The sequence below is a fragment of the Taudactylus pleione genome, unplaced genomic scaffold (genome assembly GCF_031769625.1).
Source record: "Taudactylus pleione unplaced genomic scaffold, aTauple2 ptg000285l, whole genome shotgun sequence".
Lineage (NCBI taxonomy): Eukaryota > Metazoa > Chordata > Amphibia > Anura > Myobatrachidae > Taudactylus > Taudactylus pleione.
The window spans coordinates 1,995,140-2,019,000 of NW_028284687.1; the positions used below are offsets into that span (position 1 = coordinate 1,995,140).

At 46.5% G+C, this 23,861-nt stretch overlaps 1 protein-coding gene across 3 annotated transcripts in view; it reads right to left on the reverse strand.

The window, feature by feature from the left end:
- The window catches only part of LOC148512052 (uncharacterized), a 34,981-nt gene that overhangs the window by 9,273 nt on the left and 1,847 nt on the right, over positions 1 to 23,861 (reverse strand). For 2 of the 3 annotated variants that reach the window (XM_088482336.1, XM_088482335.1), the window contains exons 1-8: positions 20,509 to 20,593; positions 20,297 to 20,394; positions 20,023 to 20,134; positions 15,410 to 15,507; positions 15,152 to 15,263; positions 13,326 to 13,463; positions 3,334 to 3,786; positions 1,187 to 1,261 (exon numbers count right to left, since the gene is read on the reverse strand). In XM_088482336.1, coding sequence (XP_088338462.1) covers positions 1,187 to 1,261; positions 3,334 to 3,786; positions 13,326 to 13,463; positions 15,152 to 15,263; positions 15,410 to 15,507; positions 20,023 to 20,134; positions 20,297 to 20,394; positions 20,509 to 20,593 — 1,171 coding nt within the window. Of the gene's footprint in view, positions 1 to 1,186; positions 1,262 to 3,333; positions 3,787 to 13,325; positions 13,464 to 15,151; positions 15,264 to 15,409; positions 15,508 to 20,022; positions 20,135 to 20,296; positions 20,395 to 20,508; positions 20,594 to 21,965; positions 22,157 to 23,861 lie in introns of those variants that run through there. The other variant, XM_088482337.1, reaches the window with a different exon arrangement.

Here is a 23,861-nt window from a genome sequence, read left to right on the forward strand (position 1 = left end):
ATAACAACACCCGTTGTTTAAAACTTCAACCACTTTAAGTAATGCAGATTTAAATAAAGATTTATATCAAAAGTGTCAAAAGTCATGGGATGGATGACTTTTGGCACTTTTCTGTAGGACCCCCTTTAGCCCGGCGAAGTGCAGCAACTTGACTAGGTATCGTTTCTACATCCAGAAGGAAGACCTCCGGAGAGTTGCTGTCCCATTCCATCTGGATAGCTTCCCGCAGCTCGCTGATATTTGTAGGTGCAGGGTCTTGGATGCAAATGGACCTCTCCACTATGTCCCATAAACGGTCGATTGGGTTCATATCAGGCAAACGTGGTGGCCACACCATTCATCAGCACTCTCCAGAATGCTCCTTGAACCAAATTTGGACAACTTGGGACTGATGACATGGTGCATTATCCTGCTGGAATATTCCAGCAGGATAATGGACTTCCATGAAGTCCATAAAGTGCTGCAAATGGTCATCAAGCAATGCAACGTAGCGGTTACCGGTCAATGACGTGTTCAGGCGAACCAGCCAACCCATGCTATGTGAACACGCCTCACACTATTATGGGACCACCACCAGACTGTACGGTGCCTTGTTGACAACTTGGGTCCATGGCCAAATGGGGTATGCGCCACACCCGAACCCTGCCATCAGCCTGAAAAAACTGGAACCGTGGACTCATCGGACCATGCCACATGTTGCCAGTCTACCAATGTCCAATTAGCGATGTCACAAGCCCAGGTGAGGCGCTGTGTCCAGTGTCATAGTGTTAATGGTCGCTCTGGTGGGTCTTCTGCTCCCACATCCCATAGAAGCTAAAGAACGCTGCACCGACCTAGATATGTGTCTGGTGCCTCCTGCGTTGAAAGTAGATGTGATCTGAGCCACTGTCGCTTGTCTGTTACAACGGACAATTCCGGTCAGACACCACTGGTCACGATCACTAAGCACCTGTGGTGGGCGACTGCGCTGTGCATAGTGGGTGGTAATGTCTTCCATGAGGTATTCCCGGTACACACGTGACACCGTAGACTGAGGAATGTTGAATGTCTGCACAACTTCGGAAATGGAATGTCCCATCCGTCGGGCACCCACTTGTCATGATCCGTTCATACTCAGATAATTCATGTCGCCTTACCATGGAGCATGAGATAAGGTATAATCAAATTTTAATATGAGTGATATTACCTTCTTTCTTTCTTTGTACTTCTTTGGGTGCTGCCCTCTTCCTCTGTAAATCAGACTGTCGAGTAGATGCACGTTCTATTTAAATATAAAGTATTAAAATATAATTAAGGCAAATACTGTTATATGTGTATATAATATGAAAAATACAGTAGGAGAGGGCGCTGAACTGATTATAAAGAAGAATACACCTTCGTTGATTAACCTCTGGTAATGATATATTATAAGTATAATTTCCGGGTTTAGGAATCTAATCTCCTCCCGCCATCCATGTGTCCCATGTCTGTACTAATTGGTTGTTTACATTCCGGAGCCTAGCAACCAGCTATACAGAGGTAATAGTATCTCCGTGTTCGGAACTCATATAAACGACCAATTAGTACAGACATGGGACACATGGACGGCGGGAGTAGATTAGATTCCTAAACCCGGAAACATCAGTATTTATGGACAGTAAGTGAACAAGTCCGTTTCTCACTTAACTTATATTGAGACCCCTCATAAAGATTGTGGAGCAGTAGAAGTGAGTTAGGGACAGTCCGTAATAGACGTTTATTGTAATCTTACTTAAAGTTGATTGGAGGAAATGACGCCACCCCTAGGGTGGGATTATAAGGCAGGTGCAGTCACGGAGGTATTAGCTTCAGGCTACACTACTTTTAATTCACAGTAAGTAACATGCTCCTTGATTCTCCATATGGATTATGGCTAATAATCATTCTGTATATGTACTTTGTTTTTAATGGCTGTAATTTTTAGGGATGTGCAGGCTTGGATTAGTTAGGATTTTTCCCGCCAAAAATCGGGTCTCAGAAAGAGGCAAAACGTCATCTTTCATGGACAAACATCATTATTCCTGGACAAAAGTCCATGAAAGATGATGTTTGTCCATGAAAGATGATGTTTTACCTCTTTCTGAGACCCGATTTTTGGCGGGAAAAATCTGAATTTGCCGGGAAAATTCGAACTAATCCGAGCCTGCACATCCTAGTAATTTTATATGTCAGTTAGCCAAATACAAGGGAAAACAAAAACATTCTTTTCTTTTTTTTCTTGTACTCTGTGATACTAAATGGAGTAATCAATCCCATTGAGGAAGTAGTATCTAATACAATTCCATATTGGTAATAAGCTTAAGACTCGTTAGTTTGAACTAATATACTCTGCTAATACACTTGGTTTATAGGGCTTTGTTATATGATCATTTTTGTGAGCAATAGAATTAAGTTCCTTTGGTCTGAATTGGCTTCCTGCTAATTAGCTTGGATTATATAATTATTATACTCTCTGAAGTAGTTACTTAATTGACTATCAGTATTAAGTTCCTTTGTTAAACCCTGTTTTTAAATTTTCATTCCGGATATGAGAAAGGGCCTATATATAGCCGTATTTTAGCTGTTGATTTTATATAGATTATTTGTTGTAGGTCATTTTTTCCGGGACTTCGCTTCCAGTTACAAACTGAAATCTGTGTTCCTATTCTACTACAAGAAGCGGATATACATCTGGTTTTAAACTGTGATCCATTTCAGTTCAATTGTACACTATAATTGTGGTATGTATTTTAAAGGTTTATATTTCAACAAATTATCTCTGTGAAAATGTTTATCTCGCACCGTTTGCTTAGGCACCCATTCTTTTATTAATAAGACATACCACTGAGGAAGTCCTTTTAAGGACGAAACGTGTTGGGTTACTACAGTAGTCCATCTGTTAAGAGGTCGGTGTCCGCCATTGTGAACCTTCCAACTATAGGGTTTAACAGTTGATGTAATAACCTACTTGACCACGGATTGATCACATTATCTGTTTTATGTAAGAAACACCTAAACAGTTGCTTTGTGAGTGAATAATTAAATTCTGAATAAATATTTTGGTGGCCTTGTGGCCTAATTTGTCTGGGAGCTTTTGGACAGAGAGAATCCGGGATTTGGGGAAAGTCCACTCCTTGCTTTGGATGAGATCAACTTCTAGTTCCCTAGTTTTTAACGAAGAACCACAAAAGATATCACTAGATTCCATCTCAATAAAGGACTTTGATTTACTTCAGGCTCCATCCAGGAATGATCCATCTTGAAAATAAGAACTTATAATAATAATTTAATTACAGATTTAACAAATACACCACATATGCAGCTTTATCATCTCACCTTGTGATGTTAGGTTGAACGATGTGTCCGCGACCCCTTCCCCTCCGGGAGTTAGATGCCACCGGATCTTTTCTTCCCACGTCTTGAAGATGAGCCGCAGTTCTCCCCCCGTGTCCTTGGCGTGCTTGTCGATCCGCCCCATCTTATTTTTCGTGATGCGCTTGCAGTCCCGATATCTTTTCTTGCAGATTTCTATGGACCGCGGCTGGACCCCCTGGGTGGAGACGGCGCTGGCTATTTCCTTCCAGATGGCGGTTTTGGCCTTGTGGGAGGTCTGCTGGGACAGACTGCCCAGCAGCACCTCGTAATTGTGCAGCACCCCTTCAACCAGGAGCTCGTTCTCTTCCTCTGAAAACCTCGGGGCTCTGGACGTGCTGCTGCCCTCCTCGGCCTCGCCATCGTCGCCGTCATCTTCGATCTCATGCAGGTTTAGTTTCCTGAATGTAGGGCCTCCTTAAAATACATCAATTAAAAAAAAACTATCGTAAATAATACCTTTTTAAATCATATACGCAATGAAATAAGTTTTTTCCTAAAATTACAAATACACCTGAAGGCAACTGTAGCCTCTATCGCATAGGTTCTCAAACTCGGTCCTCAGGACCCCAAACAGTGCATGTTTTCCAGGTCTCCTTACAGAATCACAAGTGAAATAATTAGCTCCACCTGTTGATCTTTTAAAATGTGTCAGTGAGTAATGAACACACCTGTGCACCTGCTGGGTGACCTGGAAAACGTGACCTGTGTGCGGTCCTAAGGGAACCACTCCTCTATCGGATGCCTTGGCCTTAGTAAGAGAGGGAGTTTTAGTACATGAGTTAAGTGCCATATCAATGTTATTTAGCCAAATGCTACTATAGGGAAGCGGTATGAAATACCCTAAGCCTAAGTTCCCCCCGGCTGTCCGTGCCCGCCACCCGAATTACCTTCGATTGGTATACCGGGCGTCGGGCTCCCGGCGTAGGTAAAATGACAGGCTTCGGGACTTCGACGCCTCTCATTAGACCCCTGCCAGGATTAGACAGTCGGGATGCCGACGGTCGGCATTTGGACCGTCGGCATCCCAACTGCCACCCTACTATAGTACAGATGTGTCCTCGCTCAACTAGCCTCAATACCAATGCCTGGTGTGAGTGAGCTGTCAGGTCCCGTGCAGAACTGCTTGCGTTGGGTGTCGTTTTTGCCGAAAATGCATCTAAGTCACAATGTGATGTGACTAGGACGCACCAGGAGACTGTGCTGACTAATTTGATATGTGACACTTGTAGTGTGCTACTGAGACTGTAAACGGAACTTGGTGTAGAAAAAAAAAAAGCTACGCCCGCTGCATCGTATCGCTGATTGAGAGTCAAATACAAATATACAAGTGTCACATATCAAAGTAATCAGCACAGTCTCCTGATGCGTCCTAGTCGCATCGCATTGACATTTAGACACATTCTTGGTACAAAAATACACAAAAGAGACGCCGGGCTCACGGAACCAGACGCCCCGAGAGGGGGCTGTTTGGCAGGACTGCAGCAAAGACGAGTGAGGACATTCTTCTCGATAAAAACATAGGCCAAGCCCGGACCTCTACTATCCCTAAGCTAGTGTAGGGTTCTAGGCCTTCTGCAGGAGGGAACGTAGGCCCTGCAGCCACTCGCTAAGGCGGAAAGTTCCCGATCAGACGCACTCTCCATCCCCCTACAGACAGCTCCCCCTGCCAAATGAAACCTAATTGCCAAACGTGGACAAAATACTAGACCCACTAAGCCACGTATATACCTGTACAAATCTGCAGAATTTCGACATGTGAACTATCGCCATTAAACGGAAGGAACAGAGGGTTTGGCTGTGGCACTAGGAGTTGTTTTAGGGTTAAGCTACCGGAGGGGAGATTAGGCACTAAGGGAATGGGAGGGTTAGGCCGTGGCAGGAGAAGGTTAGGCTATGGAAGGGGAGAGCTTGGCTACAGTAGGGGACGTTAGAGTTAGGCTACAGGAGGTGAGGGTTAAGCACTAGTGGGAGTTTTATGGTTAGGCTATGGAAAGGGAAAGTTAGGCTACGGGAGGAGAGGTTAGGATTAGGCTTAGGCACTAGAAGGGGGAAGTTTAGGGTTACGCTACGGGAGGGAGCTTATGGTAGGCTACGAGAGGTGAGGGATAAGACTAGGAGGAGAGGAGGTTAGGGTTAGGCTACGGGAGGGGAGAGATAGACACTAGGGGGAGGGAAGAGCAGGGCACTAGCGAGAGGGTTACGGTAAGGTTGCAAGAGAGGAGGGTTAGGCACTAGGGCGAGAGAAAAGGCTATAGGAAGGATAAGGTTAGGCTATAGGATGAAGTATAGGCACTAGGGGGAAGGATACGGTTAGGCTATAGGCTGGGGGTTATGCACTAGGGGATGTATAAGACTAGGCTATAGGCTGAGGGTTAGGCACTGGGGGATGTATAAGACTAGGCTATAGGAAGAGCGTTATGCACTAGGGGGAAGGATAAGGTTAGGCTATAAGCTGAAGGTTAGGCACTAGGGGAAAGGATAAGTTTAGGCTATAGGCTGGGGGTTATGCACTAGGGGTAGGTTATAGGAAGAGGATGAAGGTTAGGCACTAGGGGGATGGATAAGGTTAGGGTATAGGAAGAGTGTTAGGCACTAGGGGGAAGGATATGGGTAGGCTATAGGAAGTGGGTTATGCACTAGGGGGAAAGGCTATGGTTAGGCTATAGGAAGAGGGTTATGCACTAGGGGAAAGGATAAGGGTAGGCTATAGGAATAGGGTTAGGCACTAGGGGGAAGGATACGGTTAGGCTTTAGGAAGAAGGATAGGGTTGGGCACTAGGGGGGAAGGATAAGGTTAGGCTTTAGGAAGAAGGATAGGGTTGGGCACTAGGGGAAAGGATAAGGTTAGGCTATAGGAAAAGGTTTGGGCACTAGGGGGAAGAATAAGGTTAGGCAGTAGGAAGAGGGTTAGGCACTTGGGGGAAGGGTATGGTTAGGCTATATGCTGAAGTATAGGCACTAGGGGAAAGGATGAGGTTAGGCCGTAGGAATAGGGTTAGGCACTAGGGGGAAGGGTATGGTTAGGCTATAGGAAGAGGGTTATGCACTAGGGGGAAGGATAAGGTTAGGTTATAGGAAGAGGGTTAGGCACTAGAGGGAAGGATAAGGTTAGGCACTAGGGGGAAGGATAAGGTTAGGCTATAGGCTGAGGGTTAGGCACAAGGGGGAAGGATAAGGTTAGGCTATAGGAAGAGGGTTAGGTACTAGGGGGAAGGATAAAGTTAGGCTATAGGAAAAAGGTTAGGCACTAGAGGGAAGGGTATGGTTAGGCTATAGGAAGAGGGTTATGCACTAGGGGGAAGGATAAGGTCAGGCTATAGGAAGGTAAGGTACTAGGGGGAAGGATAAGGTTAGGCTATAGGAAGAGGGTTAGGCACTAGGGGGAAGGATAAGGTTAGGCTATAGGATGAGGGTTATGCACTAGGGGGAAGGATAAGGTTAGGCAATAGGATGAGGGTTATGCACTAGGGGGAAGGATAAGGTTAGGCTATAGGCTAAGGGTTAGGCACTAGGGGGAAGGATAAGGTTAGGCTATAGGCTGAGGGTTAGGCACTAGAGGGAAGAATAAGGTTAGGCTGTAGGAAGAGGGTTAGGCACTAGGGGGAAGGATAAGGTTAGGCTATAGAAAAAGGGTTAGGCACTAGGGGGAGGGATAAGATTAGGCTATAGGAAGAGGATTAGGGTTAGGCTCTAGGGGGATGGATAAGGTTAGGCTATAGAAGAAGGGTTAGGCACTAGGGGTAAGGATAGGCTACAGGATGAGGGTTAGGCACTAGGGGGAAGGATAAGGTTAGTCTATAGAAAGAGGGTTATGCACTAGGGGAAGGCTAAGGTTAGGCTATAGGTTGAGGGTTAGGCACTAGAGGGAAGGATAAGATTGGGCTATAGGCTGAGGGTTAGGCACTAAGGGAAGGATAAGGTTAGGCTATAGGCTGAGGGTTAGGCACTAGAGGGAAGGATAAGATTGGGCTATAGGCTGAGGGTTAGGCACTAAGGGAAGGATAAGGTTAGGCTATAGGCTGAGGGTTAGGCACTAGGGGGAAGGATATGGTTAGGCTATAGGATGAGGGTTAGGCACTAGGGGGAAGGATAAGGTTAGGCTATAGGTTGAGGTATAGGCACTAGGGGGAAGGATAAGGTTAGGCTATAGGTTGAGGTATAGGCACTAGGGGGAAGGATAAGGTTAGGCTATAAGCTGAAGGTTAGGCACTAGGGGAAAGGATAAGTTTAGGCTATAGGCTGGGGGTTATGCACTAGGGGTAGGTTATAGGAAGAGGGTGAAGGTTAGGCACTAGGGGGATGGATAAGGTTAGGATATAGGAAGAGTGTTAGGCACTAGGGGGAAGGGTATGGTTAGGCTATAGGAAGACGGTTATGCACTAGGGGGAAGGATAAGGGTAGGCTATAGGAATAGGGTTAGGCACTAGGGAGAAGGATAAGGTTAGGCTTTAGGAAGAAGGATAGGGTTGGGCACTAGGGGGGAAGGATAAGGTTAGGCTTTAGGAAGAAGGATAGGGTTGGGCACTAGGGGGAAGGATAAGGTTAGGCTATAGAAAAAGGGTTAGGCACTAGGGGGAGGGATAAGATTAGGCTATAGGAAGAGGATTAGGGTTAGGCTCTAGGGGGATGGATAAGGTTAGGCTATAGAAAAAGGGTTAGGCACTAGGGGGAAGGATAGGCTACAGGATGAGGGTTAGGCACTAGGGGGAAGGATAAGGTTAGTCTATAGAAAGAGGGTTATGCACTAGGGGAAGGCTAAGGTTAGGCTATAGGTTGAGGGTTAGGCACTAGAGGGAAGGATAAGATTGGGCTATAGGCTGAGGGTTAGGCACTAAGGGAAGGATAAGGTTAGGCTATAGGCGGAGGGTTAGGCACTAGAGGGAAGGATAAGGTTGGGCTATAGGCTGAGGGTTAGGCACTAGGGGGAAGGATAAGGTTAGGCTATAGGCTGAGGGTTATGCACTAGGGGGAAGGATATGGTTAGGCTATAGGATGAGGGTTAGGCACTAGGGGGAAGGATAAGGTTAGGCTATAGGTTGAGGTATAGGCACTAGGGGGAAGGATAAGGTTAGGCTATAAGCTGAAGGTTAGGCACTAGGGGAAAGGATAAGTTTAGGCTATAGGCTGGGGGTTATGCACTAGGGGTAGGTTATAGGAAGAGGGTGAAGGTTAGGCACTAGGGGGATGGATAAGGTTAGGATATAGGAAGTGTTAGGCACTAGGGGGAAGGGTATGGTTAGGCTATAGGAAGAGGGTTATGCACTAGGGGGAAGGATAAGGGTAGGCTATAGGAATAGGGTTAGGCACTAGGGGGAAGGATAAGGTTAGGCTTTAGGAAGAAGGATAGGGTTGGGCACTAGGGGGGAAGGATAAGGTTAGGCTTTAGGAAGAAGGATAGGGTTGGGCACTAGGGGGAAGGATAAGGTTAGGCTATAGGAAAAGGTTTGGGCACTAGGGGGAAGAATAAGGTTAGGCAGTAGGAAGAGGGTTAGGCACTTGGGGGAAGGGTATGGTTAGGCTATATGCTGAAGTATAGGCACTAGGGGAAAGGATAAGGTTAGGCAGTAGGAAGAGGTTTAGGCACTAGGGGGAAGGATATGGTTAGGCTATAGGAAGAGGGTTATGCACTAGGGGGAAGGTTAGGCACTAGGGGGAAGAATAAGATTAGGCTATAGGCTGAGGCTTAGGCACTAGGCGCAAGGATAAGGATAGGCTATAGGATGAGGGTTATGCACTAGGGGGAAGGATAAGGTTAGGCTATAGGAAGAGGGTTAGGCACTAGGGGGAAGGATAAGGTTAGGCAATAAAAAGAGGCTTAGGCACTAGGGGGAAGGATAAGGTTAGGCTATAGGAAGAGGGTTGAGCACTAGAGGGAAGGATATGGTTAGGCTGTAGGAAGAGGGTTAGGCACTAGAGGGAAGGATAAGGATAGGCTGTAGGAAGAGGGTTAGGCACTAGGGGGAAGGATAAGGTTAGGCTTAGGAAAAGGGTTGGGAACTAGGGGGAAGGATAAGGTTAGGCTCTAGGTGGATGGATATGGTTAGGCTATAGAAAAAGGGTTAGGTACAAGGGGGAAGGATAGGCTATAGGAATAGGGTTAGGCACTAGGGGGAAGGGTATGGTTAGGCTATAGGAAGAGGGTTAGGTACTAGGGGGAAGGATAAGGTTAGGCTATAGGCTGAGGGTTAGGCACTACAGGGAAGGATAAGGTTAGGCTATAGGCTGAGGGTTAGGCACTAGGGGGAAGGATAAGTTTAGGCTATAGGCTGAGGCTTAGGCGCTAGGGGGAATGATAATGTTAGGCTATAAAAAGAGGGATAGGCACTAGGGGGAAGGATAAGGTTAGGCTATAGGATGAGGGTTATGCACCAGGGGGAAGGATAAGGTTAGGATATAGGCTGAGGGTTAAGCACTAGGGGGAAGGATAAGGTTAGGCTATAGGCTGAGGGTTAGGCACTAGAGCAGGGGCCTTCAAACTTGGCCCTCCAGATGCTGTGGAACTACACATCCCAGCATGCACCGCACATAGTTTTAGCATGCTGTTATATCAAAAAGGTGGCAGTGCATGCTGGGATGTGTAGTTCCACAGCAGCTGGAGGGCCAAGTTTGAAGACCCCTGCACTAGAGGGAAGGATAAGGTTAGGCTGTAGGAAGAGGATTAGGCACTAGGGGGAAGGATAAGGTTAGGCTATAGGCTGAGGGTTAGGCACTAGGGGGAAGGGTAAGGTTAGGCTATAGGAAGAGGGTTAGGCACTAGGAGGAAGGAAAAGGTTAGGCTGTAGGAAGAGGGTTAGGCACTAGGGGCAGGGATAAGGTTAGGCTATAGAAAAAGGGTTAGGCACTAGGGGGAAGGATAGGCTATAGGATGAGGGTTAGGCACTAGAGAGAAGCATAAGGTTAGGTTAAAGGCTGAGGGTTAGGCACTAGGGGGAAGGATAAGGTTAGGCTATAGGCTGAGGGTTAGGCACTAGAGGGAAGGATAAGGTTAGGCTATAGGAAGAGGGTTAGGCACTAGGGGGAAAAATAAGGTTAGGCTATAAGCTGAGGGTTAGGCACTAGGGGTAAGGATAAGGTTAGGCTGTAGGAAGAGGATTAGGGTTAGGCACTAGGGGGAAGGATAAGGTTAGGCTTAGGAAAAGGGTTGGGCACTAGGGGGAAGGATAAGGTTAGGCTATAGAAAAAGAGTTAGGCACTAGGGGAAGGATAAGGTTAGGCTATAGGCTGAGGGTTAGGCACTAGAGGGAAAGATAAGGTTGGGCTATAGGCTAAGGGTAAGGCACTAGGGGGAAGGATAAGGTCGGGCTATAGGCTGAGGGTTATCCACTAGGGGGAAGGATAAGGTTAGGCTATAGGCTGAGGGTTAGGCACTAGGGGAAGCATAAGGTTAGGCTATAGGAGGAGGGTTAGGCACTAGGGGAAGCATAAGGTTAGGCTATAGGAGGAGGGTTAGGCACTAGGGGGAAGGATAAGGTTAGTCTATAGAAAGAGGGTTATGCACTAGGGGAAGGATAAGGTTGGGCTATAGGCTGAGGGTTAGGCACTAGGGGGAAGGATAAGGTTAGGCTATAGGCTGAGGGTTATGCACTAGGGGGAAGGATACAGTTAGGCTATAGGATGAGGGGTAGGCACTAGGGGGAAGGATAAGCTTAGGCAATAGAAAGAGTTGTGTACTAGGGGGAAGGATAAGGTTAGGCTATAGGAAGAGGGTTAGGCACTAGGGGGAAGGATAAGGTTAGGCTATAGGCTAAAGGTAATGCACTAGGGGGAAGAATAAGATTAGGCTATAGGCTGAGGCTTAGGCACTAGGGGGAACGTTAATGTTAGGCTATAGCAAGAGGGCTAGGCACTAGAGGGAAGGATAAGGTTAGGCTATATGGCTGAGGGTTAGGCACTAGGGGGAAGGATAAAGTTAGGCTATAGGAAGAGGGTTAGGCACTAGGGGGAAGGATAAGATCAGGCTATAGGCTGAAGTATAGGCACTAGGGAGAAGGATAGGGTTAGGCTATAGGCTGAGGCTTATGCACTAGAGGGAAGGATAAGGTTAGGCTGTAGGCTGAGGGTTTGGCACTAGGGGGTGGAGAAGGTTAGGCTATAGAAAAAGGGTTATGCACTAGGGTGAAGGAAAAGGTTAGGCTATAGTTTGAGAGTTAGGCTGTAGGGGGAGGGATAAGGTTAGGCTATAGAAAGAGGGTTAGACTCTAGAGGGAAGGATAAGGTTAAGCTATAGAAAGAGGGTTAGGCACTAGGGGGAGGATAAGATTAGGCTATAGGAAGAGGGTTAGGCACTAGGGGGAAGGATAAGGTTAGGCTTAGGAAAAGGGTTGTGCACTAGGGGGAATGATAAGTTTAGGCTATAGGCCGAGGGTTAGGCTCTAGGGGGGAAGGATAAGGTTAGGCTATAGAAAAAGTGTTAGGCACTAGGGCGAAGGATAAGCTTAGGCTATAGAAAGAGAGTTATGTACTAGGGGGAAGGATAAGGTTAGGCTATAGGCTGAGGGTTAGGCACTACGGGGAAAGATAATGTTAGGCTGTAGGCTGAGGGTTAGGCACTAGAGGGAAGGATAAGGTTAGGAACTAGGGGGAAGGATAATGTTAGGCTATAGGAAGAGGGTTAGGCACTAGGGAGAAGGATGTTAGGCTATAGGAAGAGGGTTAGGCACTAGGGAGAAGGATAAGGTTAGGCTATAGGCTGAGAGTTAGGCTCTAGGGGGAAGGATAAGGTTAGTCTATAGAAAGAGGGTTAGGCGCTAGGGGGAAGGATAAGGTTAGGTTATAGGAAGAGAGTTAGGCACTAGGGGGAAGGATAAGGTTAGGCTATAGGCTGGGGGTTATGCACTTGGGTAGGTTATAGGAAGAGGGTGAAGGTTAGGCATTAGGAGGATAGATAAGGTTAGGCTATAGGAAGAGGGTTAGGCACTAGGGGGAAGGATATGGTTAGGCTATAGGAAGAGGGTTAGGCACTAGGGGGAAGGATAAGGTTAGGCTATAGGCTGAGGGTTAGGCACTAGGGGGAAGGATAAGGGTAGGCTATAGGCTAAGGGTTAGGCACTATGGGGAAGGACAATGTTAGGATATAGGCTGAGGGTTAGGCTCTAGGGGGAAGGATAAGGTTAGGCTATAGGAAGAAGGCTAGGCCCTAGGGGGAAGGATAAGGTTAGGCTATAGGCTGAGGGTTAAACACTAGGGGGAAGGATAAGGTTTGGACATAGGCTGAGGGTTAGGCACTAGGGGGAAGGACAATGTTAGGCTATAGGCTGAGGGTTAGGCTCTAGGGGGATAAGGTTAGGCTACAGGAAGAGGGTTAGGAACTAGGGGGAAGGATAAGGTTAGTCTATAGAAAGAGGATGAGGGTTAAGCTATGAGAATGGAGTTTAGGGTTAGGCACTAGGGGAAGGGTTATGGGTTAGGGATATACTCACCACCACAAGCGTCGTAGGATCTGCCAGAAGTTATAAGGATGTCACCTCCAAACTTGGAGTACACCGCTGGAGCCTCCAGACCGGCTGCACCAGGTAAGCCACCACTAAACCACCAGGGACGTCTGTCCACATTCTAATGTCTACATTTCATCAGTGTCTACGCGACGAATGTCGACTTGATAAATGCTGACTTGCCAAGCAAACAGACATTATGATCATAACATTACGAATGTTGAGAACACATACCACGCCACATCTATGTAGATGGGTGGTAATATTATTTTAATATGCTAATATACTGTGCCACTGGAGCCTCGGTTTGCCCCCATACAGTAAATATACAGTTGGGCAAACTCTAAATTTAGGCCTATTATATTATTTACATTAATATCAACCGTCATACAGTATGTAGAGTACTGCTACAACCCTGTCTCCTAGAAATCTGGCGGCGACAATTACTTCTCTCCCGATTGATCTCTCTTGTTTATATGTGAGCCATTTCCCTCTCTCAGAACATGGAAAACTTTGTATCACCTGAATTATCCGAAGATTCCCCATGATTCCAGCGATTAGATGACATCTCGGCAGCGTGAAGCGACGGATGCATATAGAACCCAATGGTATTGTCTCCTTGGAAATCCGGAACCATGTTATCATCTTCTATTTTAAAATCTGGAAATAAATTTTTTGAAAATTTTTTTTTTTTTAGATTTTTTATTAAGTTTATTTTATTGTTTTGGCACTTTTATAACAATAACAGAGGAAAAAAAACAAAACAAAACAAACACATACCTCACTTATGTGAAATTTATATTTGTAATATTCAGAAGATCCAGGCGCTCAACTGGTATAATTTCTACACGCAAACTACGAATATTTTCTTGCAGTAATAAATGTACAAACAGCAGATCTGATTCTCTCGGTGGACGGATGAAATCACATTACCAAATACATGGCACAGACAACCAGATTGGGCGATTGCAGATACAGGTGAGTAAGATTTGCCAAGTTTATAAATTGCCGGCAAGTGTTATAGGACAGGAAGGCTCCTTAGCCAGTGGCGTTACGCAAACCACAAAGCCCATCCTGACGTACCCTCACACAAAAAAGACTAGAGTCACGGAAGCAGGGAAGACGTGGGCTAAATTAGCTACACAACTTATCAATGCATTTATACTACACACAGGTAGCAAAAGAGAACATAGTAGCAGCCTCTACAGGTCCCTCAGGTGAGCCTCAGGCAGCTCAGCCCCACACCCAGGGTACTCAGCATGAATTGAAGCAGCAGCCTCGGTCTAGACTGGTACTGAGAGGGCAAGAGAGCAGCAGGACAGTAGAGGAGACAAAGTAGGAAATAGCAGCAGAGACTGATGGTGGCACAGACAGGAGGAGAGAACAAGGACAGAATAGGACAGTGCAAAAGCAGGAAACAGATCAGAAGATGCACAGTGAGTGGAGAAGATAGGCAATGACGGGTGTGTGATTATAGTGTAGTGTGAGAAGGTGGTGACTGTATGAGGCGTGTAGTAAGTGAGATTTTAGAATGCAACGAGGAGACTGGTCGGGTCTCTGGGCTGGTAACACACAGTGACATGATGTGAGGGGGAGAGCAGGAGTATAATAGGGGCTGATGGCTCCTGATGTATGAGATACACCAGAGAGTGTGGGGAGGAGACTGGTCAGATCTCTGGGCTGGTAACACACAGTGACATGATGTGAGGGGGAGAGCAGGAGTATAATAGGGGCTGATGGCTCCTGATGTATGAGATACACCAGAGAGTGTGGGGAGGAGACTGGTCAGATCTCTGGGCTGGTAACACACAGTGACATGATGTGAGGGGGAGAGCAGGAGTATAATAGGGGCTGATGGCTCCTGATGTATGAGATACACCAGAGAGTGTGGGGAGGAGACTGGTCAGATCTCTGGGCTGGTAACACACAGTGACATGATGTGAGGGGGAGAGCAGGAGTATAATAGGGGCTGATGGCTCCTGATGTATGAGATACACCAGAGAGTGTGGGGATGAGACTGGTCAGATCTCTGGGCTGGTAACACACAGTGACATGATGTGAGGGGGAGAGCAGGAGTATAATAGGGGCTGATGGCTCCTGATGTATGAGATACACCAGAGAGTGTGTGGAGGAGACTGGTCAGATCTATGGGCTGATAACACACAGTGATATGATGTGAGGGGGAGAGCAGGAGTATAATAGGGACTGATGGCTCCTGACTCCCCTACTGGGCAGATACATCCTTATTAGTTTGTACAGACAGAGGAGGGTGTAGAATAAGAGATTGCTGTAGCATCTGAGCAAGGAGAATATGTGACTCTCTTCTGTAATATGTGTTTAATACCCACCTGTGCTGATATATGTAGGGATTTCCTCCTCCTTACAATGCTGATCACCCCTCACATACGTCTCTTCTTCTTCCTCCATATCTTCTATCTTAATATCGATCATACCTTCACCCTAAATAACCCACAAAACAATAAAACAACACTTTAACAATATCTGTTATCATTATGTTGTCAGTGTATAAGACACACAGAGCTTCTGTACAGATCATATAACGAAAGTGACTTTGGTATATTGGTGAGACCCAAAATCCCATCTACCTGATACTGTTGTGGATTCCTGTGATTGTCCTCTGTACAGTCCTGTGAATATAGAGAACGGTGACATCTCTCTGCTGTATTTCCGTTACTGGATTCATCTGTAGGGGACACACAGTGGCAGAGTACATTGTATATATGTGATTATCAGGTGAGCAACCAATAGCCAGATATGAAAAGCAGGAAATATTATGGATGAACATACATGGATCATTTATGGGAACACAAATGACATTAAGACCTGGGCACTATGAACTATGGCACCATTTATCCTTATATAGTGTTTTCCAGTGATTATCTGTAACACGATCATTCCCTATAGGAGACCCTCTTACAGAAGGTGGCAAAAATGAGACCCAGCTCTTAGACCCCACGAAACTGCCTGGGAACGAGATCTTGGACCTCCTCCGGATGATGAGGCCTGGGACGACATGAGAATGGGGTTAGCCAAAAGTTCTATTGCAACCAAAATTAAAGAGACTGCATGCAAAATATATTAAATCGGTGGTATTATACCCCTGAGAGACTTCATAAAATGTTCCCGTCTTCTTCGCCCGATTGTTGACGGGGTTGTGGCTGCATGGGTACTATGATCCATATTTGGTGGACCTGTCCAATTATTGTTCCCTTCTGGGACTCTGTTCATGGTCTCTTAAATTCCCTTCTGCAGACTCCGATCTCAAAAAGATCCATGGACATTCTTATGGTGTTACCCACCCACTGATTTTAGCAAATTTTCTAAGAAACTGGCTGCAGCGAAACCCCTTATCGCTTTAAACTGGAAAAAGACCTTCCCACCACTTCTCTCTGTACTTAAGAATCAGATTTGGCATATTGCAACCATGGAGGAGATAACTTACTACCTCCATGACCGAGGGCATCACTCAAGTTTGGGCCCCCTGGTTAATTGCTGAGCGCAGTCCCCCTTCCGCTAATTCTACAACATGGACGACGCTTGATGTTTTCCCTTCAGTCTGTATTTTTTTGTAATGCTTATTGTGTATTGACCTTTATGATGATGTGTCATGTTTTTTACCAGTTTCTTTTTCATTAAGTATTTGATCAGGTTTTTTTCCCTCTGCTTATTATTATTTTTAAAATTTGGTCTGTTTTGGACTCATGTTGCCCTTCTTTTCTGTATTATTTTGTATTTTGATTGACCATTTAAAATAAAGAATTATAAAAAAAAAAATGAGACCCAGTTCTACTACATCTAGGCATGGATGATGGTGGATCCCACATGCCTCCAGCGTTTCCACCGGTAACCGAATAAAGCAAGAGGAGAGAAGCTAAGCCTACCAGATGCAGAGGACAGGCCCAGGAGGTCTCAAGACCCTTGCCAGAAAGATGGCCCGCCACACAGCAACGATGAAAAAACACGACACATGGAACTTGCGATCTGCTCGAAGTCTAAAGGTGCGTACACACTACATGATATGCTCCCTGAGCGATATCGTGTAGTGTGTCCCCGGCAGGCTGTGCTCAATGTCGTTCATGAGCGACATTGAGCACAGCCTGCCTGAAATCATTAACGATATCGTTCAGCGCCGGGCTCTCTTCCCCCATTCCCCAACATGCAGCAACCTGACGACATCGTCAGGTTGGCCTGCATGTTAACCCGATGAACGATGATGACGAACGACACGCGGGAACGCGCGTCGTCGTTATCGTTCATCGTTTTGGAGTTAAAAATGGACGATAAAGTGGACGACTGAATGATAACGATATCGTTATCGTTCAGTCGTCCACTTTAACGATATCGTTATCGTTCAGTCGTCCACCCACCATAAGACCTTCACTAGTCTCTAGTATGGACTGCGAAGAAGCCCAGGAAGGAGAAGCTCCATAAATCTAGCAACTGCACCACTTCAGAATTCACTGCTCATCGAGGCAGCTCCCCAGTAACTGGTGCAGCTATCAACCATTCTCCGTGCCAGCAGTACTTGCTGGGCTACAAACCAAGCTGACCAGGGTGTACCCGTGGTTCCCAAACATACAAACAATGCGTGAGGCCGCCAGTCTTAACTTAAATACGGAACAGTAGCCAGTATGTGGAAACTGCAAAATATCAAGAGACCAAAAGCAGTGCTCCAGCGAAAAATGGCGGTTGAACCATAACAGGCTACAAAAGCCCAGAAAATTCCCGACTCAAAATAAGAAAAAACAGAATTTTGGTACTTACCGATAAATCCCTTTCTCCGATTCCATAGGGGACGATGAAGTATACACTGGGGTATAGACAGGTGATGAGTGGAGCCTGGCACTTTAAGAATTTAGCAGAATTAAAGTTGGCTCCTCCTCCTATATACGCCACTGGCATCACCAAGCCCGAGCGGAGAGAGGGAGAGTAGAGACAACAGAGGAAGAGAGACAAGGAGGAGGAGGAACCAACAGGAATAACGGTCCAAGGACCAAAAAGAAAACAAACACACTGCAGACAACCAAAATGCAGCCGCAACATACTAAGGAACAAGGCAGGAAAGACCAGAGCTGGGTGGGCGTCCAGTGACTCTCTGGAATCGGAGAAATGGATTTATCAGTAAGTACCAAAATCCTGTTTTCTCCTTCATCCATTAGGGGACACTGGAGTTACACTAGGGACGTCCCAAAGTTACCCTCCTGGGCGGGAGAGCACTAAGAAAACTGCTATATCCTGTGACCAAACCCTGCATCTGAGCCCACAAAGGTATCAAACTGGCAAAACTGGACAAACATATGAACCGTGGACTAAACGGCTGCACGACAAAGCTGAGAAGCAGAAGCCCGTCTGCGAGCAGCCCAAGATGTCCCAATCGAGCGCATGGAATGAGCCGAAATGGAATTAGGTAGTGGCTGAGAACTGGCCATGTAAGCCTGATGAACAGCCAGACGGATCCACCTGGCCAAGGTCTGCTTGTGAGCAGGACAACCCCATCTGTAGGCATCATAGAGCACAAACAGGGAATCCAACTTGTTGAGGGCTGCCATACGATCCACAAAGATACGGAGAGCCAAACCACATCAAGTGATGGATAAGAAGCACCGTCCGCCGAAGTATTTGAGGGCCACCTCTTCCAGTGGCTTAAACAAAGTCTATTGGAAGAAGGTCAACACTAGGGTTGCTATACCTGGAGAAGCCCTGAAAGAAAGTCTGAAGATCTGGAAGCAAGGCTAACCGACACTGAAAAAATGATTGACAAGGCCAACAACTGTACTTTCAGCGAGCCCAGACAGAGATTAGCATCCACACCCACCTGTAGAAATTAAAGAAGACGGGACAGCCGGACAGAAGTAGTGGAGAAACCACAGCATTCACACCAAGCAACATATGACTACTAAATGCGATGGTAGTGTGCCACTGACACCAGCTTCCGGGCCCGGAGCATGGTAGGAATAACAGTTTCAGAAATAACCTTGCACCTTAAAAAAGCGGTCTCAACAGCTACGCCGTAAAACGCAGATGCGGTAAGTCGGGATGCACGAACAGACTCTGCTGAAGATCCTGCCTCAACGGCAATGGGTCGTCCACGAGAAGCTGCAGAAAATCCGACTACCACACCCAGTGAGGCCAATCCAGAGCCACCAGGATTACCGTGGTGGACTCGCGCTTGATGTGTTTGAGCAGCTGCAGCAGAAGAAGGAAGGGTGGAAACAGGTACACCAGATGTTACAGCCAGAGCGTCCACCTCCTCTGGGTCCCGCGTCCTGGAGCAATACCTCAGCAGCTGGTGATTTTGTCTAAAGGCCAGAGACATGGCCTCTCGAGAGAGATCAGAAATATAATAGGGGTTGATGGCTCCTGATGTATGAAATACACCACAGAGTGTATGAAGGACACTGGTCGGATCTCTGGGCTGATAAAACACAGTGGCATGATGTGAGGTGGGAAGCAGGAGCCTAATAGGGGCTGATGGCTGCTGATGTATGAGATACACCAGAGTGTGGGGAGGAGACTGGTCAGATCTCTGGGCAGGTAACACACAGTGACATGATGTGAGGGGGAGAGCAGGAGAATAATAGGGGCTGATGGCTCCTGATGTATGAGATACACCAGAGAGTGTGGGGAAGAGACTGGTCAGATATCTGGGCTGGTAACACACAGTGACATGATGTGAGGGGGAGAGCAGGAGTATAATAGGGGCTGATGGCTCCTGATGTACGAGATACACCAGAGAGTGTGGGGAGGAGATTGATCAGATCTCTGGGCTGGTAACACACAGTGACATGATGTGAGGGGGATAGCAGGAGTATAATAGGGGCTGATGGCTCCTGATGTATGAGATACACCAGAGAGTGTGAGGAGGAGACTGGTCAGATCTCTGGGCTGGTAACACACAGTGACATGATGTGAGGGGGAGAGCAGGAGTATAATAGGGGCTGATGGCTCCTGATGTATGAGATACACCAGAGAGTGTGGGGAGGAGACTGGTCAGATCTCTGGGCTGGTAACACACGGTGACATGATGTGAGGAGGAGAGCAGGAGTACAATAGGGGCTGATGGCTCCTGACTCCCCCACTGGGCAGATACATTTCCCTCATCAGTTTGTACTGACAGAGGAGGGTGTAGGATAAGAGATTGCTGTAGTGACTGAGTAAGGAGAATATGTGACTTATGTAATAAGTGTTTATTACTCACCTGTGCTGATATCTGTAGGGATTTCCTCCTCCTTACACTGCTGATCACCCCTCACATACATCTCTTCGTCATCCTCTATAACCTCTATCTTGATATCAGTGAAACCTTCACTCTAAATAATACATAAAAAAATAAAATAACACTTTAACAATATCTGATAACATTAAATACCATTACACATAAAATATTGGTGTATGAGACACACACAACTTCTCCTACAGATCCAATAGTGACAGTCACTTTGCTATTTGTTAAGACCCTAAATCCCACCTACCTGATACACCTCTAAGATCCTATGATTCTCCTCTGTACAATCCTGGGAATAAAGAGGACGGGGACATCTCTCTGGGGTATTTCTGTTACTGGGTCCATCTGTAGGAGACACACAGATTGTACATTGTATATATGTGATTATCAGGTGATGTATGTATATAGTAGCCCCCATACCTGTTCTCCCCTGTACAATACATGACAGTCTCCTCTTACCTAGTGATGTGAGGGGCCGGTGATTCTCCATCATCACGTCCTTGTACAGACCCCTGTGTTCCTCTATATACTCCCCCTCCTGCATGGAGACATAGACAGTGACATCCTGACACCTTATAGGAACCTGACACACACAATGATACAGTCATCACCCAGACACATCCCCTGGTGTTACTGTATAATGTCCCAATCCCAGCAGTCACCTCTCCAGTCATCACCCAGACACATCCCCTGGTGTTACTGTATAATGTCCCCTTCCCAGCAGTCACCTCTCCAGTCATCACCCAGACACATCCCCCGGTGTTACTGTATAATGTCCCATTCTCAACAGTCACCTATTCAGTCATTACCCAGACACATCCCCTGGTGTTACTGTATAATGTCCCATTCCCAGCAGTCACCTCACCAGTCATCACCCAGACACATCCCCCGGTGTTACTGTATAATGTCCCATTCCCAGCAGTCACCTCTCCAGCCATCACCCAGACACATCCCCTGGTGTTACTGTATAATGTCCCATTCCCAGCAGTCACCTCTCCAGTCATCACCCAGACACCTCCCCTGGCGTTACTGTATAATGTCCCATTCCCAGCAGTCACCTCTCCAGTCACCACCCAGACCCATCCCCTGGTGTTACTGTATAATGTCCCATTCCCAGCAGTCACCTCTCCAGTCATCACCCAGACACATCCCCTAGTGTTACTGTATAATGTCCCATTCCCAGCAGTCACCTCTCCAGTCATCACCCAGACACATCCCATGGTGTTACTGTATAATGTCCCATTCCCAGCAGTCACCTCTCCAGTCATCACCCAGACACATCCCCCGGTGTTACTGTATAATGCCCCATTCCCAGCAGTCACCTCTCCAGTCATCACCCAGACACATCCCCTGGTGTTACTGTATAATGTCCCATTCCCAGCAGTCACCTCTCCAGTCATCATCCAGACACATCCCCTAGTGTTACTGTATAATGTCCTATTCCCAGCAGTCACCTCTCCAGTCATCACCCAGACACATCCCCCGGTGTTACTGTATATTGTCCCATTCCCAGCAGTCACCTCTCCAGTCATCACCCAGACACATCCCCTGGTGTTACTGTATAATGTCCTATTCCCAGCAGTCACCTCTCCATTCATCATCCAGACACATCCCCTGGTGTTACTGTATAATGTCCCATTCCCAGCAGTCACCTCTCCAGTCATCACCCAGACACATCCCCTGGTGTTACTGTATAATGTCCCATTCCCAGCAGTCACCTCTCCAGTCATCACCCAGACACATCCCCTGGTGTTACTGTATAATGTCCCATTCCCAGCAGCCACCTCTCCAGCCATCACCCAGACACATCCCCTGGTGTTACTGTATAATGTCCCATTCCCAGCAGTCACCTCTCCAGTCATCACCCAGACACATCCCCTGGTGTTACTGTATAATGTCCCATTCCCAGCAGTCACCTCTCCAGTCAGCAGCTGAATGATCTTGTTGGTGAGTTCCAGGATCTTCTGGTCATTGTCTCTCTCTAGTATCAGTAAGTGAGGTGGAGGCACCGTGATGGGGCTCTGGGTCTGATCAGTCCTCCTAACACACGGGGACGGCTGCTGGGTGCCTCAAACTCACCGGGTGTCTTCTTCACTACTGTGTAACCCTGTGTATTGGGAGAGACACAATATAAAATGGAAATAAATATTGTGAGTTGTTTTTATTAGTCAAATGTGGAAATTATACAGGGTGCTATTCTGGCCATTACCATACTGTATCCCAGTACACAGAGTGGCCGCCCATGGAAGATAGCAGGATATGGAGACGTTGTATATACTCTACAGCACAGCGCGTATAGCACACTAGGATTGGTCCAGTCATATCTAGTCCTGATTGGCTGGCTCAGTGCAGACTACTCCTCTCCCAGATCATAATGTCGACATTAGGGTTAGGCTGCGGTAGAGGAGAGTTAGGGATAAGGGTAGCGCACTCAGCACCGGAACTGTTTCATCAGATGCCTCCACTGGAACGCCACGTCAGCTGACCACAAGACACCATCAGAGCCGGTAACCAACGCAAGTTTTGTCATGTCGACAAATTCAAAACGAACCCGTAATATAGGAGTTAATACTTTATATAGTGTAATACGAGGTGTGGTGTATAGAAGGTGTGGCTATTATATAACGAGACTGATGCTATAATTTATGTTTAATTATATTAATTACATTTTAACTCCGTTCCCCTTCTATGTACTCCCCTTTTGCATTCTTATGGTGCATACACACGATCAGATTTTTCCTTCAGATATGAACGATAACGATTTAAAAATCGTTCAGTCGTTCATATCTGAAGGAAAATCGTTCATATCTGACATGCCTGAACGATGGACGATCAACGATGCGCGTTCCCGTTTGTCAGATAACGATATCTGACATCTGATGGGTTTGCAGTCAGACTTGGACGATTCCATTCATTTTAATGCAGTCAAAAATCGTTCAATCGTTCAAAACTTTGGTAAAATCGTTCAAATCGTTTAATCGTTCAATCGTTCATCTGACAAATCTGACAAGTCTAACAAATCTGACCGTGTGTACGCTCCATTATTGTCCATTAGTCAAAGTCTTGATGTAGCCCAGTCATTTTCTTCCTCAGTAACGGAAGCTAAACAGATTCCCTTGAGTACAAATGTGACTTTAGGGAAAAGTAAGAAGTCACTCGGTGCTAGGTCTGGCAAGTATGGAGGGTTCTCTACCGCTGCAATCTGTTTCTCAGCCAAACATTGCGTCACAGCGAGAGCTGTGTGAGCTGGTGCGTTGTCCTGATGGAGGATGAAACCATTTTTCCACAACTCCGGCCTCTTCCTTCTGATTCGGTCCCAAAACGTTGCTAGAAAATTTTTGGAGTAATGTTGATTCACCATTCAGATGCTGAGTCGACAGTCAATTCAAACATTTTTCTAAATTTTTTCCCCATTTTCATTTGTTTTTCATATGCAAGGCCTTCCGGGACGTTCATCATCACGTCCGTCACAAAACTTTTGTGCCTCTCAAACACGCGTGTACATGACATACAATCTGCCCTGTGAGCCTCGGTTAGCATATAGAAAGATTCGGTGGGTGTTTTGTTGAACCTGACTAGAGTTAACGCGTTGCTCTATTTTTGAACTAAGAGTTTTTACGACACACGGGAAAAACACAACTCCTTGTAACACCGTGTGATAGCAAACTATCTGCGCGAGAGGGGTGGAACTTGCAAAAACATTCTGGGATAGTCCATGGTCAACGTTCCACCATTCATCTTGAATTCAGGCTGTATGGTTTATTTTTTACAAATACAGTCTCATTATATAATAGCCACATCTCGTATATTGT